The sequence below is a fragment of the Citrus clementina genome, unplaced genomic scaffold (assembly GCF_000493195.1).
Source record: "Citrus clementina cultivar Clemenules unplaced genomic scaffold, Citrus_clementina_v1.0 scaffold_6, whole genome shotgun sequence".
Classification (NCBI taxonomy): Eukaryota; Viridiplantae; Streptophyta; class Magnoliopsida; order Sapindales; family Rutaceae; genus Citrus; species Citrus x clementina.
Genome location: NW_006262139.1, coordinates 23154134 through 23168464, shown reverse-complemented (window position 1 = coordinate 23168464; position 14331 = coordinate 23154134). Strand labels below are relative to the sequence as shown.

The 14331-nt window shown below is 31.5% G+C and overlaps 1 protein-coding gene across 1 annotated transcript; it reads right to left on the bottom strand.

Annotated features, from left to right (window-relative positions):
* Positions 1-4594: 4594 nt before the first annotated feature.
* On the bottom strand, positions 4595-6994 carry LOC18038614. Its single transcript, XM_006430714.2, has 4 exons — positions 6887-6994; positions 5754-5948; positions 5593-5656; positions 4595-5348 (listed from the first exon to the last, which is right to left on the bottom strand). Exons 2-4 carry the CDS (start codon positions 5912-5914, stop codon positions 5043-5045), a joined length of 531 nt encoding a protein of 176 aa, XP_006430777.1. The 5' UTR covers positions 5915-5948; positions 6887-6994; the 3' UTR covers positions 4595-5042.
* Between the last annotated feature and the right edge of the window lie 7337 nt (positions 6995-14331).

Here is a 14331-nt window from a genome sequence, read left to right as displayed (position 1 = left end):
GGGGACACAATTGAACATGAACGCACCTCCGGTTTCATTTAACCACTCAGACTCAGGTTCTCTTATCAATCCAACCCACTCCGTCAATGTACTCCCACTGAGGATTAGTCAGCCCAAACCCTAATCCCCTCCCCGACCAAAGCCACTCCTCCTCATAGCTCCACGTCATCGGCCACTCATCTAGCCCATCATACCACCCATTTGGCCAACTATACTCCTCCCTCACACCACCATCACCGGCCGCCGCTGGCACCTCCGCCTCAGCCTGAGGCTTATCCTCTATCTCATCAACATCAATTACAATAACTTCTTGTTTCTCCTTCTCTCTCTCCTTTTCATCATTTACAATCACTTCTTGTTTCTCCTTCTCCCTCTCCTTTTCATCATTTACAATCACTTCTTGTTTCTCCTTCTCCCTCTGCTTTGAATCATTTACAATCACTTCTTGTTTCTCCTTCTCCCTCTCCTTTTCATCGTTTACAATCACTTCTTGTTTCTCCTTCTCCCTCTCCTTTTCATCAATTACAATCACGTCTTGTTTCTCCTTCTCCCTCTCCTTTTCATCACTTACAATCACTTCTTGTTTCTCCTTTTCATTAAGTTCAACCACCTCCTCCTTACCCTTACTGTTATTGTTTATTTCTTGATGATCCTCCTCTTCCTGCTCGTCCTCTTTGATAGTGTCGAATGGTGGTGGTGGTGGTGGTGGTGATGATGAAGAAGAACTCATCGCAGCCATTGATCTTGTCACCATCCTTCTTTGATAAGGACGCCGAGCTCTGACACTCACTCTTCTAATGTTACGTATCCTGGCTTTCGCGTTTTCCCTGGCCATCCTCGACCGCCCGGCTTCTTTTTCTTCATCTTCTTCCCCTCCTCCGCTTATCTTGCCTTCAAAAACAGGGCTCACCTTCGCCATTTTCATTTTGTTGATAGAAAGAGCAACTGGGTTTTCTGTGTAGCCGAAGATTTTGTTGATGGGTGACAAGGGAAGTACAGTGCCTATTTATGTACAAACGCATGTGTCTTTTTATCAACATATATATATTTTTTTTAAATTTTTTCTCCCCTTTCAGTTAGGCTTTCATCATCATTTTCTCGAGAAAAGAATCTCACGAGAAAATGGCCCTTTTCATGAACCTGCGTTTGAATTGACTCGATATCGAGGGGTATACGTACTTGCGAATTTGAGTCGATATTTTAAGTGAAAAATTTGGGAGAGAAGAAACTAACTTCGTGCGTTTCTTCGTACTTTATGGATACGTGGCCATGCAGCCGGGACACGTGGACTTGTGGGTCCCACGACCGACAGGAGTTTTCGTCTTGTGGCCCTGCGATTTTGAATCTATTTTCTCTTCTAACATGTGTGGAAGTTTTTTTTTCACTTTCTTTTTTAGCTTTTTGTAATTTTCTTCATCTTCTGTAACGTTTTTGATGATGAAAAGTGTTTTGTAGTTTTGCTGCAAAGTTGGTTTTGCATGCAGTCGCCACGTATATAATGGAGCACGAGTTTTTTCCAAGCTCCATCCTCTTTAATGAAGAATTTGTTTGTTACGATACTAGAAGAAATATTCATTAATTTTTTTTTTATTACAAAATATTTAGCTAATTTATATTATATTTGAACAGTACAAAGAAATTAGAGCAATATAAAACTTAAAATACAGTTTGCGATTCCTGGATGATTGTTCAAATCCGATATTTACGTTAATTTTGTGAATTGGTGTCAGAAAGAAAAATGAAATCGTGTTTTTGTTGGAGACTAGCTAATGTCAGATTTTTTAACCTTATTTACTTTACTATAGACAAACAGAATCCAATGAAATCTAATTGTATGTGCTTTTCTTTTTCTTAATATTACATTACAAATTTTAGTAATAAAATTAAGAATATGACAAGATTTATTTTGATAAGTAAAACAACAATGAATGAAGGTTTAAAATGAAAGGCACTCTGTTCTAATTAATAAATTGTGAAGAAATCTAAGTACTGATGTCAGTTTTTTCAAACCTTTTTCTATTTTACTATGAACAAATAGAATTCAAAGAAATCTATATATGTTTTTCTTAGATAATTAAGATGATAATATTTTGACTAGCTATGGAGTTAGTACCCCGTATATAATCTATGTGGTCATGTGTTTTTCTCTTTTCTCAATATTACATTACAAAGTTTGGTATAATTATAACTAAAAAAATATGCAAGACCAATTTTTAAAAGTAAAACAACAATGGAAGAAGGTTAAAAAAAATCAAAGGCATCCTATTCTAATATAAATTGTGAAGAAATCTAGGTACTGATGTAAGATATTTTCAACCTTATCTACTTTACTGTGGACAAAAAAAATCCACAAGAAATTTAATTAATTACATATGTTTTCTTAGATAATTAAGATGATGATATTCTGACAAGATGTAAAGTTAGTACCCAATATATAATCTATGCGGTCAGGTCATGTGTGTGCAAAATTGCATGTGTTTTTCTATTTCTCAATATTACATTACAAAATTTGGTATTATAATTAAAAATATGACAAGACTAAATTAATTTGATCAGTAAAACAACAATGAAAGAAGGTTAAAAATCAAAGGCATTCGGATCTAAATCAATTGTTAAGAAATCTAGGCACTGATGTCAGGTTTTTCAACCTTATCTACTTTACTATGGACAAATTCTTAGATAATTAAGATGATGATATTCTGATGCAAAGTTAGTATCTCATATAATACGTGTGCTAATTGCATGTGTTTTTCTTTTTCTTAATATTACACTGCAAATTTTGGTATCGTAATTAAAAATTTGACAAGATTAATTTTGATTGGTAAAACAACAATGACCGAAAGTTAAAAAAATTAAAAGGCATTCTGTGCTAAATAAATTGTGGAGAAATCTAAATCCAATAGACAATGAAATTATCTAAGTAAACTCTGTCCTTATAATTTATAAACTTAAACATGATTTACATAAAACAAAAATATGATACTTATGCATCAATTTTGTATAAATTTTTTTAAATTATTTAAAAATTTGTATAATTGTTTTTTAATAAAAATGCATCTTTATTAACTTGGTAATACATCCCATTAATCTATAGCGAAAATTACAAGTTTATCGTTTAAAATAATAATTTTATGAAATTTTTAATTAAAATATTTATTTAATTTAGGAAGATTCAAAGAACAAATTAAGTGAACAAGTAGTTAGATGACTTATCTCAGCAGCGAGCGTGCTTCATCAACTACATAGAAACAGGACAAGCATTTCGTCGTTGTCTTCTTCTTCTTCTTCTTCTTCTTTGACTGTGAAATGATTCTTTTGGAAACATTATACGAATACGGTAGCATCAGCACATTCACGTTGCCATTTCCACGCACTTGCTTTTACCTTTTTGGAGGATACTTACTTAAAATTCATGGCATTCTGAATGGCTTGTATTATCGTTTTCACTTTTATTTATTTTTTATTGTTTATTATGAAAACATGAGATAAAAAGTGGGAAAACTTTTTTTAATTAGTGTCTCGCCCCAACACAAACTCACTATTTAGATGATTTAATTTATTATTTTGACGAGAAGTGATAAATCATAATAACTAGCAACCACATACCCCTAAAAAATAATGTTACAACATCTATTCAATCAAATTAGTATATCTTTTTAAAAAAAAAAAAATCAAATTAGCATAAAACGATTGTATATCTGTACATACCAAGTTCTTATCATATAGCTTGTTTGGACCAAATTTTGGGCAGCTTAAATGAAAGGCTCCGGGTTCAACATATGGTTTTAAAATATGTGTTCAATAAAAGCCCAAGAAATAGAGCCGCGGCCTAATAGGAACCAAGGGCCTCTGTCCCAAGCCCAAATTACAGAAATTTAACTCCGGGGATAGGAAACACCGAAATTTTTTCGTAAAAAATCAGGCATTAGTTGAATTTGCACGAAGCAAAATATCCCAATGGCAATGACATCCTTATTAATCTGGTCACACACGGAACCACAACAGAGAAGAGAATAAACAAAACAATGAAAAGATGATTGTTTAGCTTCATCTCGAGGGGTCGCAGCCACAGCGGAATTGACCAAATCACGCTGCCCTACGGTACATAGTTTTTGTATATTGACTCAGCTAAGCATTTGCGAACAAATCATGTAAGTCCACATAATTTTAGGAAAAATCACATAAAATATATTATTCATAAAGTATATTAGTATATGACCGACTGGTTCTCATCAAAGAGAAGACCAATTCAAATTTGATTCACTTGACTAATCATTCAGGCGGCCAACGCTCGAATAGAAAAATCACATAAAATGACCCCAAAGCTACTCATGCATGCATGCCCCGCTCTGCTATTATTTATTATTAATATAACACACAACTCCACAATCTGTCCAGAACATGAGATCATTCCTTAGTAGTCATCGAGAAAATCCCATCTCATCCGATGATTTTTTTTCATACACAATAGCATTTAAAAATTAAAAATTAAAAATTTCCAATTTCAATATAAAATATAAATGTTCTGCACAGTAACCAAACATCACTCGAGTACCCTTTTAGCAATTAGCAGAAGAGAGGAAGAGAGAAAAACTGCAAGGAAAGATCGAAGCCAGGCCATTAACAACTGCCAAAATACATTTACATGCGTCAATGACTAACATTAAATCACCAATAGGCAAAAGCCCTCTATACAAATTTTCCTTTATCACAGCTCCCTCCCAATACTAAATCTTATATTACAACAAGAGCCGGCCATGCCAAGCTCTTCAAAACGTCCCCGAGTTGCCGTCCTCTTCCATTTGCTCAATCAAAATACTTACAGAGATATTAGCAATGAGATAGATCACCAGCACAAAAAAAAAAAAAAAAATGGAAAAACACATTTTACATATATACATACACTACTACCATATCTTCTTACATTCTCTTCAAAAATATTCAAAACTCCCTCTTGTTAGGTCTGCTGTGCTTTGTTGAATTATGTTGGCGCCCAGCTTCCTTCTCTATATACAGTTTCTTTTTTCATCTTTTATGCAGTTCTAAGCCATAGCAGGGATGCTGGAATTTTGGCGATCCCTGTTCAGGCAATCAAATCCTTCTACTCTAACAGTGGCTGGTTTAAGCCCAAAGTTCATTCTAGCACATCCGGCCTTACGTGCTGATGACGATGGAGATGGTAAACCGGAAGGGGGTGGCACTTGCAATGAAGACAAAGGACTAAGTTTCTCGTCTCCAAAACGGGCATCTTGGATTAAAGGGTTTGCAGCCCTGCTTGGAGGAGACCCACAGAAAAAAGGTGGTGAAGATGCTGCCTGGGATGCAGTTTGATCCACCCCATGACCCTCCTATAATGTTCAAAACAAGCATATACAAATCAGACCAGCACCATTTAATGTGTCCCATCATGAAAGAATTTGACAAAACAATCCCACCTACCATAAGTATGGCACTCAAATAAACAAAAGCAATAGATTGATTATTTCTAAGCAATTTTCTATCTGTTCAAATCAATTTCTACATGGATAACAATCACAAAATGATCATACATATCTCTAAGATACAAGTTAGACAAAAGCGGCAGGTGAATACCTTCATGAGAATAATGTCTAGAAGCTCAGCCCCAGCTTTTGAATCAGACACCTCAACCGGATGACTGCAAACAAATCAAAACTTTCTTAGAACTAAACTAATCTTCAACAAACTCAAAAGAGTATACACAGATCATTTGAAAAAGACTACATTATTTTTACCTCATGTGCCTTCTCAATGGCCTGTTATGAATATTAGACAAAATTCCAACACGGCGAGGCTTCGGGCAAACAACAGACTCCCTCTGACCAGAGAAGGAGAACGAGTCACACCTCTCCTCGTGTGCGCCAAAGGCGTTCTTCTGATAATAGAACTGGTTCATCTTCAAAAACCCGCTTTAATAAACAGAAAAACGCCTGTTCAAAAGAAAAAAAAAAAATCAAAAGATCAGCTTCTGTTACAATAAAATATAGAACTCAAATCACATGTCTCTCTTGTTTCAGGAAAAACAACAGAAAATTCTCTTAGGAACCCAGCAGGAAATCAGGAGATTTTTTCGCCAAAAAGAAAAAAGAGAAAAAAAAATCAAAATCATGTTCAACTATGATGATCAACGTCTAGTATGAAAATAAAAAAAATAAAAATCAAGCAAAGAAATAACAAAAAATAAATGAATATTTTTCTCTGCAAAGCAAATAGCAAATCGGCTGATTCATTCACAAAAATAATCAACATCGAACAGAAAAATATGAAAACTAATTCAAAATTCTGTTTGGTAGCCAAGAAAGTTAGACAATATCATCAACAGAACCTCAAACAAGGCCGAATTTTCATATTTTCTCATCCTGTTAAATCAACATCGGAAACTAAAATATCAAACCCAATTCATAAATCTCTTTAATTCTCGAGAAAAATTAGGCAAAAACATTAAAAAAAATCAGAAGGGAAAACACATATTTCGAGGGAACAAAACAGAAAACGACGAGATTAACTCATGAGTTCAACAGATCTAGAAACAAACAACAAACCTTGAAAAAATAAAAAACTTCGAACTACTTCATCCACTAATCAAACTACAAAACTCTCGAAAATCGAACGAATCGATTCAACACGAAACGGTTCGATTTCGATTTTAGAGCAAGTGAAAACTTCTCAGGCATCGAATTTAAAGGAGACAAATAGACAGATAAAACATGCTAACAAATTCTTCCCTTTATTATTGTTTTGGATTATACAGCTATTAAAGGCCAGATCTGAATTTTGACTGGTAACAGAATTATTTGAACGGTAACGGGAGATACAGAGGACCAGATCTACACGATCTAAATTTAGAAACTGAAACGCAGCGTTTTACCTGAACGAATCGTCCGAACAGATTAGAGCGAACAAGATGCCACGGTGGAGGGGGGAAGGGGAGAAGGAGAGGGGTAGTTGCTGGTATTTATAGAAGGTGCAGTGAACTAATGATGGTGGTTATGTTCCTAAATTGGGATGAACGGTGTCGTTTTTAACGCTGATTGGATGTTTACCTAAAGTGAATCGAATTTTGATAATAGAGTAGAATATTTTTATATTAAGAGATAAGATATAACCTCTAACACTATTTTTATGAAAATATTTATTGATATTTATATAATGAGTTATTATTTAATAAGGAATTCAAAAATAAACTAGAAAGTAAAAAAAAAAAACATTTTAATACAAATTATTTTATCCTATAATATATAAGAGTACGCATTTTTCTTGTGTTTTAAGAATATTTCTTATTGAAACAATACCATTTATAAAATAACTATGTCGTTAAAGATTATATGTATCACATAAATTGTTATAGCATTAATTATAATTTTTGGGAATTATCCACCGACTAATAGGAAATCGCTTTTCTTTTCTTTATATATATATCTTATATGTGGAAGGAGGTTTATTTTGTGTGTGTTTGTAAGATTTATTTATGAGGTAGGTTTCAATAGATTTTTATTAAAGACAAATGTAAGTTGTGAAAAGAAATTATTAATTTGAACTTTTCAACGATAGTTTATGGAGTTTGTGGATGTGATATTAAATTACGTTTCTATTTAAGCTTTTGATATTTGATTATTACATAAAAAATTAAAGATAATACATATAGTCAACAGATATTCATTTGTATTGTATTCATATTATGACTAACTCGTTTATGTTTCTGTATTTTTCAAATGAGTTCAACTTTAGTGAGTAACGTGTTGGATAAAAGGTATGCACGAGCTATAAGCTGAAGTTCTGTACGTCAAACTTGGTTTTCTTCTTTTGTTATTATAATTACAAGATGGGAAATTTTCATTCTAATTCCTATTTATACTGTCAAAACAAATGCAGTCATTATCCTGATTTGACGATGTTAATATTATTTGGGTCTTTAGAAACAATGAATTTTTTAGATTTTTTTTTTCATTTGCTAAAAAATTTATTAACGATGGATCATTCATAAAAAAAAAAAAAAAAAGGAAAACAAATAAATGAGTAAAATAAAAAATATGAAAAAAAGAAGAAAATAAAATAGAAAAAGTAGGCTGCGGTTGTTGACGGGAAAGAAAAGGAGTAGCCGGCAGTTTGACTTTGACTAAGCATTAGATCCAGTGTAGTGTTGTGTCATGGCTGGCTTCCATGAGATCCCAACTCGTCTGACTTTTCAACGATTTATTTTGATCATTTCTAGAATGATTTTTTTTTTTAAATTTTATTTTTAAAAAATGGTTTTTACGAAAGATCGAAGCAATCGCAGGAGAGAGAGTACGAGACTAAAGACTCAAGGGTAAAGAGTAAAGAGTGAGAGGCTTTTCTTTTATTTTTTTAATCACGCGCGCAAATCACGCATCGGTAGCTTAAAAGAAGAAGCGTGTAAAAGACAATCATGTGGTGGATCCCATCCTCCATCTCCACCGCATCAGAATTGAATTTCTCAAGTGTGATTTTGACACGTGGATGTGAACTGGTGGTAGGGACCAGGTTAAGGTCATAAAGTGGACACGTGATCCTCTTTTTCGAGTAATTGTCCGAGGGGTGTATGCATTTGCAGCTCTAATCCCCTTTTTGTATTTTTGAGGAAGTGTTTGATTTTATTTTCTTCCTAGAGTTTTGATTAAAATATAGTAATTTTACACTATAAATACTCTTTTTTGGTTATAATTTCTTTTCTTGGATGGGCTAAATTAGAAATAATACGAACGGGGGAAGGAATTCACTCTTCTACTGAATATCAGGCTCTACAAATCCATCATAGGCATTGTTTGTGGGGAACGCTAGTAAAGCCTAGTCCAAGGTAGTAGGATAAGATCATTAATCTACGCGAGCAATTTAGCCCATAAATCAAGGCCAACATAGTCCAATAGACAATGGTCAATCTGGTAAAGCCCGGCCCGTATGTGAGGTAAGCGTAAGATGATAAATTGTGGACCCACAAACAGACCAATGTCACATTGACACGTCTCCTGATAAATGCCTCAACGCAATGTTTGACTAGCTGACGGACGTATGTCCACCATCCACCTATCGCCATGAAGGACCATCATTACTCAAGGACCAATTGGCAAAAAAGTACGGGCAGTCCAGCCCATTCGCAAGGACTTTAACTTGAGCCTTCTATATGAGAGTCTGGATAAAGATATACGAAAAATATCCAAGTTAGGATAAAGTCCTCTTTTTTAAAAAAAAAAAAAAAGTTTATAAATTAAAATAATAAATTTAGATTTAAAATTAAAAAAATATTAAATCTCTAATTTATATATCAATAATAAAACAAAAACTTAAAATTATAATATTAAATTATCTTTTAAATATTAATTAATTAGAACTGATCACCTACACCAAACAAATCCATCATGGGGACGTGATCCTGCTGCCCTAACCTATTAAAAAACTCATTATGGAAATTAAAGGGCTCTTGGTAAAGAGAAGTAACCACACTTCTACCACAAGCGCACAATAATGTTAAATTTTAAATAAAATTTGATAAGATGCTATAAATATAATTTTTAAATAATAATTTTTAGAAAAATATAATAAGTTTTCATCATATAAGTGTATGATCAAATTAAATCAATTTTTTAAATCATACCATATAGTATTTATCAAATAGTTAAATGTTGAAATTTTTAAAATTCAGCTGTTCAATTTTAATACTATATGGGTGGTTTTATTATGTTTGTAGACTAGCTATCCTCTTTACGATGACTTCCTACCTCATGCATAAAATTACATGGGAGATCATGACTGGTGGACTCGTGATTTAGTTCAACATAACTATAGCGAAATTTTACAAATTTAAGGAGTTTAGAATAAGTTTTTGTAAAGAGTATGTGCCACAGTAGTAAAATGACTAAACTTCAATCGGAATCCCTGTATATAATTTCCTTATTCATTTTTAAACCTAAAGACCTTAAGGCTATGAGCCTAGTTTTCACAAAAAAAAATTAGCTTAAGAGTTACTTCGAACTTATATATTTAACATATAAATGATAATGAGCTATTGCGATATTTTGTTAAACAATTTCTTTTTCTTACAAAATTATGTTTCAAAAACAAAACTGCAATAAATTTTATCTATAAAATCGGAGGAATACTTTATAGAGAGAAATGTACATTCATCATTTTACCCACGAGTTTACAACAACCCATTTAAGATTGGTTGTAAGTAAACTTTTGACATATTAGCAGGAGAATATAATTTTTTTTTTTCTCTATAAAATAAGACCTAAGTTTTATACAAATAAACAACTATGCATAAGCACAATCCATTACAATTATTATTTGTTTTCACAATAACCTAAATATAAAGTTACATATAAACTTTATATTTGATCTTGGCTTAAAGCATTTGAAGAGGATGATAGAAGGAAAATGTGTTATCTCTCTTGGTTTATTATTTTTTTTTCAATTATGATCCGCCTTACGTCAAAGTGGAAACTTTTTAGAGAATTAAACCACACATTGTCTATATTCATTTTATGGTGAGTTTATTTTCTAAATTCAATAATGGGAATTTCGAATCAGAATGAAACCAACATTTATTTGGTGAATGAGGGAAGGAATAAGATTCATTTTCGTAGAGCCCACACCAAGTTAATAATCATTATGGAGTTTGATTTCTAAGTCAGCTTGAGAATCATACTCTCATTTCTAGATTTTCCTAAAATACCCCCACTTAAATTACATTATTATAACTTTCTCCTTTTTTAAATAAGGATAAAAGTTCGTTTCATCCCTATATTTTAATATTAGTATCAATTTAGTTTCTATATTTTTAAAAATATCTCAAAACATTCATACCCTTAAATTATTGACATCCATGCGGTAACTTTTTGTTTCTTTTGACTTGCTTTTACAATATTACCCTCTTACAATAATGTTTCTTTTTATAAAATTAATAAAAAAATAAAATTATCAATTTAACCTCAAAAATAAAATAAAAACAAAAAGAATATATATTAATTTTTGTGAAAGCTTACATGTGTTCAAAAAAATTTTATTGTAAAATAATTAAATTACCTATTTTTTTGGACATTAGTAATAAAAAATTAATATATTAATTCCTCAGTGTGTTACAAAAAAGTAACATATATTAATTTTGTTTCTATTTTATTTTTTTGAGATTAAATTGATAATTAATTTTTTTCTTTTTACTAGTATCCAAAAAAAATATTGTAAGAGGGTAATATTATAAAAATTAAGCCAAAAGCAACAAAAAGTAAGAGGAAATGTGCTAATAATTTAATGTCGGGATATTTTGAGGTATTTTTAAAAATATAGGGACTGAACGGGTACTAACCTCAAAATATAGGGACTAAACAAAATTTTACCCTTTAAATAATAAAAAAATACAAAAAATCAAAATGAAAATCACAGCAAGCAATCGAATCCTAGATCTCACAGCAACCAAACCCAAATCTCGTAGCACAGCACGTTGGAATCACGTCGTCATTCATCGCGTGGTACCATCGGTTTAATTTGAAGATGAAGAATAGATGGAGAAGAAGAAGAAACAATAAAGAAGAGAAAATAAATTAAAAAAAAAAAAGAAACGAAGAAGAATAGGTAATGAAAAAGAAAAAAAGAAAAAAGAGTTTGAAGACAAATAATAGACAGAGAAGAAGAAGAAGAAGAAGAAACGATGTAGAATAGAAAAATAAAAATTTAAAACGAAAGAAGAAAGAGAAGAAGTAACGAAGAATTTACAAAAAGAGAGATAAAAAGAAAAAAGAGAAAAAGAAGAGGAGAAAAAGAAAATAAACAAAAGAGGGAGAAAATAATAATAATAACAACAACAGCAGTAACAACAACTATTGTTATTATTAACAATAATTTTCTTAATAATAATAATCATATAATAAATAATAAAAATAATGGTAATAATAAATTAAAGGTATTTTATTAAATTATAATAATTCATTCAAATTGTAAGATAAAGTAAACACATTAATGATAATACAACTAATTTTGATTTCGATTTTAATAGTTAAAATAAATAATCTATTCTAATTTTCATTCCCTATTATAATTTTATCTCATTATAATTTTAGTTCATTCCAATTCTAATATATTCTCATTTATTGATCAATAAACATACTATTAATGTATTCTCATAAAAAATATATGGATGTGACTGATAAATTTATTTCGTGTGGGCTTATCTATCTCCATCCATATACGTCAAATTTCATGTCAAATTAAATTGAACTAATAACGATATAAGCACTGTTAATAAATGCAATTAATTATCATAGCGTCCGCGTCCAATCATGAACAAATCTTCCATTGAAGCGCATGTGATGTACTAGAATGAAAGAAAATGACATGGCTTAAAGGGTAGGAGAAAAGTCGCAATTTCACATTTAGGCAAATAATATCCATTCGTTCCAATCGAATTAGATTTGGATTGATTTAATTTCTAACGAAATTGGTAATTTGTTTGGTTTAGAGTTCGGACTCATTTCCATGGTGATGTGGGGATAGCTGAAGCTAATTTTATTGGTATTAAAAGAGTAATATTAGGTATCATAGTATTTAAGTTATAAATTTGAATCAAAATTAATGTAGTATTCATCCATTAGATGGTGGGTAAATAATTTTAATTTATATTCTAATAAATAAGTAACACATAATATTATAATTCAAATTGAGACTCAAATGTTAGGATCTTATCACTATTATTATTAAAATTGATCAATTAATTTCTGAGTATTTATTATTTTAGCACAATCATAATTACACACACATATATATATTCGGGTACCCTCATTTTTTTAACGCAGACACATCCTTAAATCATGAATTAACTCTTTACACCTTTTTTTTATAATTAAAATACTTATTGTAAAAATAAATTTGAAATTTTTACCTAATTAGTCGTATATTTTATCTCTCAAATCTTTAGCTCAAACCAATTCCTTCAATTTTTTTTTTTCTTTTAGAGTTCAACTACAAATGAATGCTATTGTTTGTCTGTTGCAAATAATCAAAATCAATTTAGCTATGGACTACCGCGAGTTTAAAGGAACAAACCACCATCCAAAATTAGTATCAACATTTTTAATTAACCATGAAACACAATAATTTTTTTATTTTTCTGGCTTTGAATTCCCAAATCTTATTTCATTTTTTATTTCACAAGAAGTTTACCCTTTGTCATCTTGTCAACGAGATTCCAAGAGGGAGAAAGATTCCTTATTCGTACCAACCTCTTTGAATAGAACCGTTTGTTACAGAAACTGGCTAAAGCTGTAAATCTTACTACCAATTTAAAAATGAGTGCTGATGTTTGCCCCGGGTCAAATCCCGGGTCAAACCCCGAATATAAACAAAACGGTGTCGTTTTGTTTTGTTTTGTTTTTTTCTTTTTTGCTTCTCCGTTTTCTTTTTTGCGTCGTTTTTTTTTTTTTTTTCTTTTTCTTTTTTGCAACTCGGTGCCGCTGACTCGGTTGCCGCGTCCACCTTCTCCGAGGTCGTCGTCGACGTTCAGCCTTCTTTTAATGCTGACGTCCATTCTCGTCTTCGTCACTCTCGCAACTCCATCAACTCTTCTGCTTCTGCTGCAGACAACAAGGTCGGTCATCTTTGCTATGTCCTCGATTTCTCGCTTCTTCTTTCTCCTTTCCTTTTTTTTTGGCCATTAAAATGCATGCCTTTTGTGTCTGTCTCGTATAAATTTCTCCCCTTTCATTTTATCGGATTTTTGGAATTCTTTTTTTAATATCATAAAAAAAGAATTAAATAGTTTGTTTTGTGTTTAATTTAATTCTTTTTTTTTTCAAAGAATTTCATATGGTTTTGAAATTTTAGAAGTTTAATCGTGATGAAATGTTATGAATGAATAGAAGGGTCGATGGGAGAATTTGGTACTCGAGGTGGATGGGAACTATTGGTGTCGCGTGTGCTGGTGTATGATCCCTGAAGAGACTGCTGCTGGAAGACAACCGCATAATTTTCCTTTGCGTTTTGGAGAAGCAAAAAAGAAAAAAACAAACAAACAAAACGACGCCGTTTTATTTATATTCGAGGTTTGACCCGGGGCAAACATCATTTTCCTTTAAAAATATAATCAACAAATTTCCCAATTCAAATGACAAAAGGCGATGCAGTCGAAATAAAGAAGAAAAATAATTCATAGTAAAAAAAGAGTGAAGTGAGAGATTAATTTATAAGAAGTGATGGTAGAGACAGAACATATGCACGGTGAAATCGAGAAGAAAATAGCTTAATGGGAAATTTTGAAATTTTAGAATATTAAAATTTTAAAAATATTTACTTTTTAAGATAGGTATA

What these genes read in the sequence shown, in the direction of transcription:
- LOC18038614 (XM_006430714.2), bottom strand. Translation starts at nt 5,914, where the DNA reads ATGAACCAGTTCTATTATCAGAAGAACGCCTTTGGCGCACACGAGGAG. An exon ending in CCATTGAGAAGGCACATGAG is followed by an intron (nt 5,657 to 5,753) that starts GTAAAAATAATG and finishes ATTTGTTTGCAG; the next exon opens with TCATCCGGTTGAGGTGTCTG. An exon ending in TAGACATTATTCTCATGAAG is followed by an intron (nt 5,349 to 5,592) that starts GTATTCACCTGC and finishes TGAACATTATAG; the next exon opens with GAGGGTCATGGGGTGGATCA.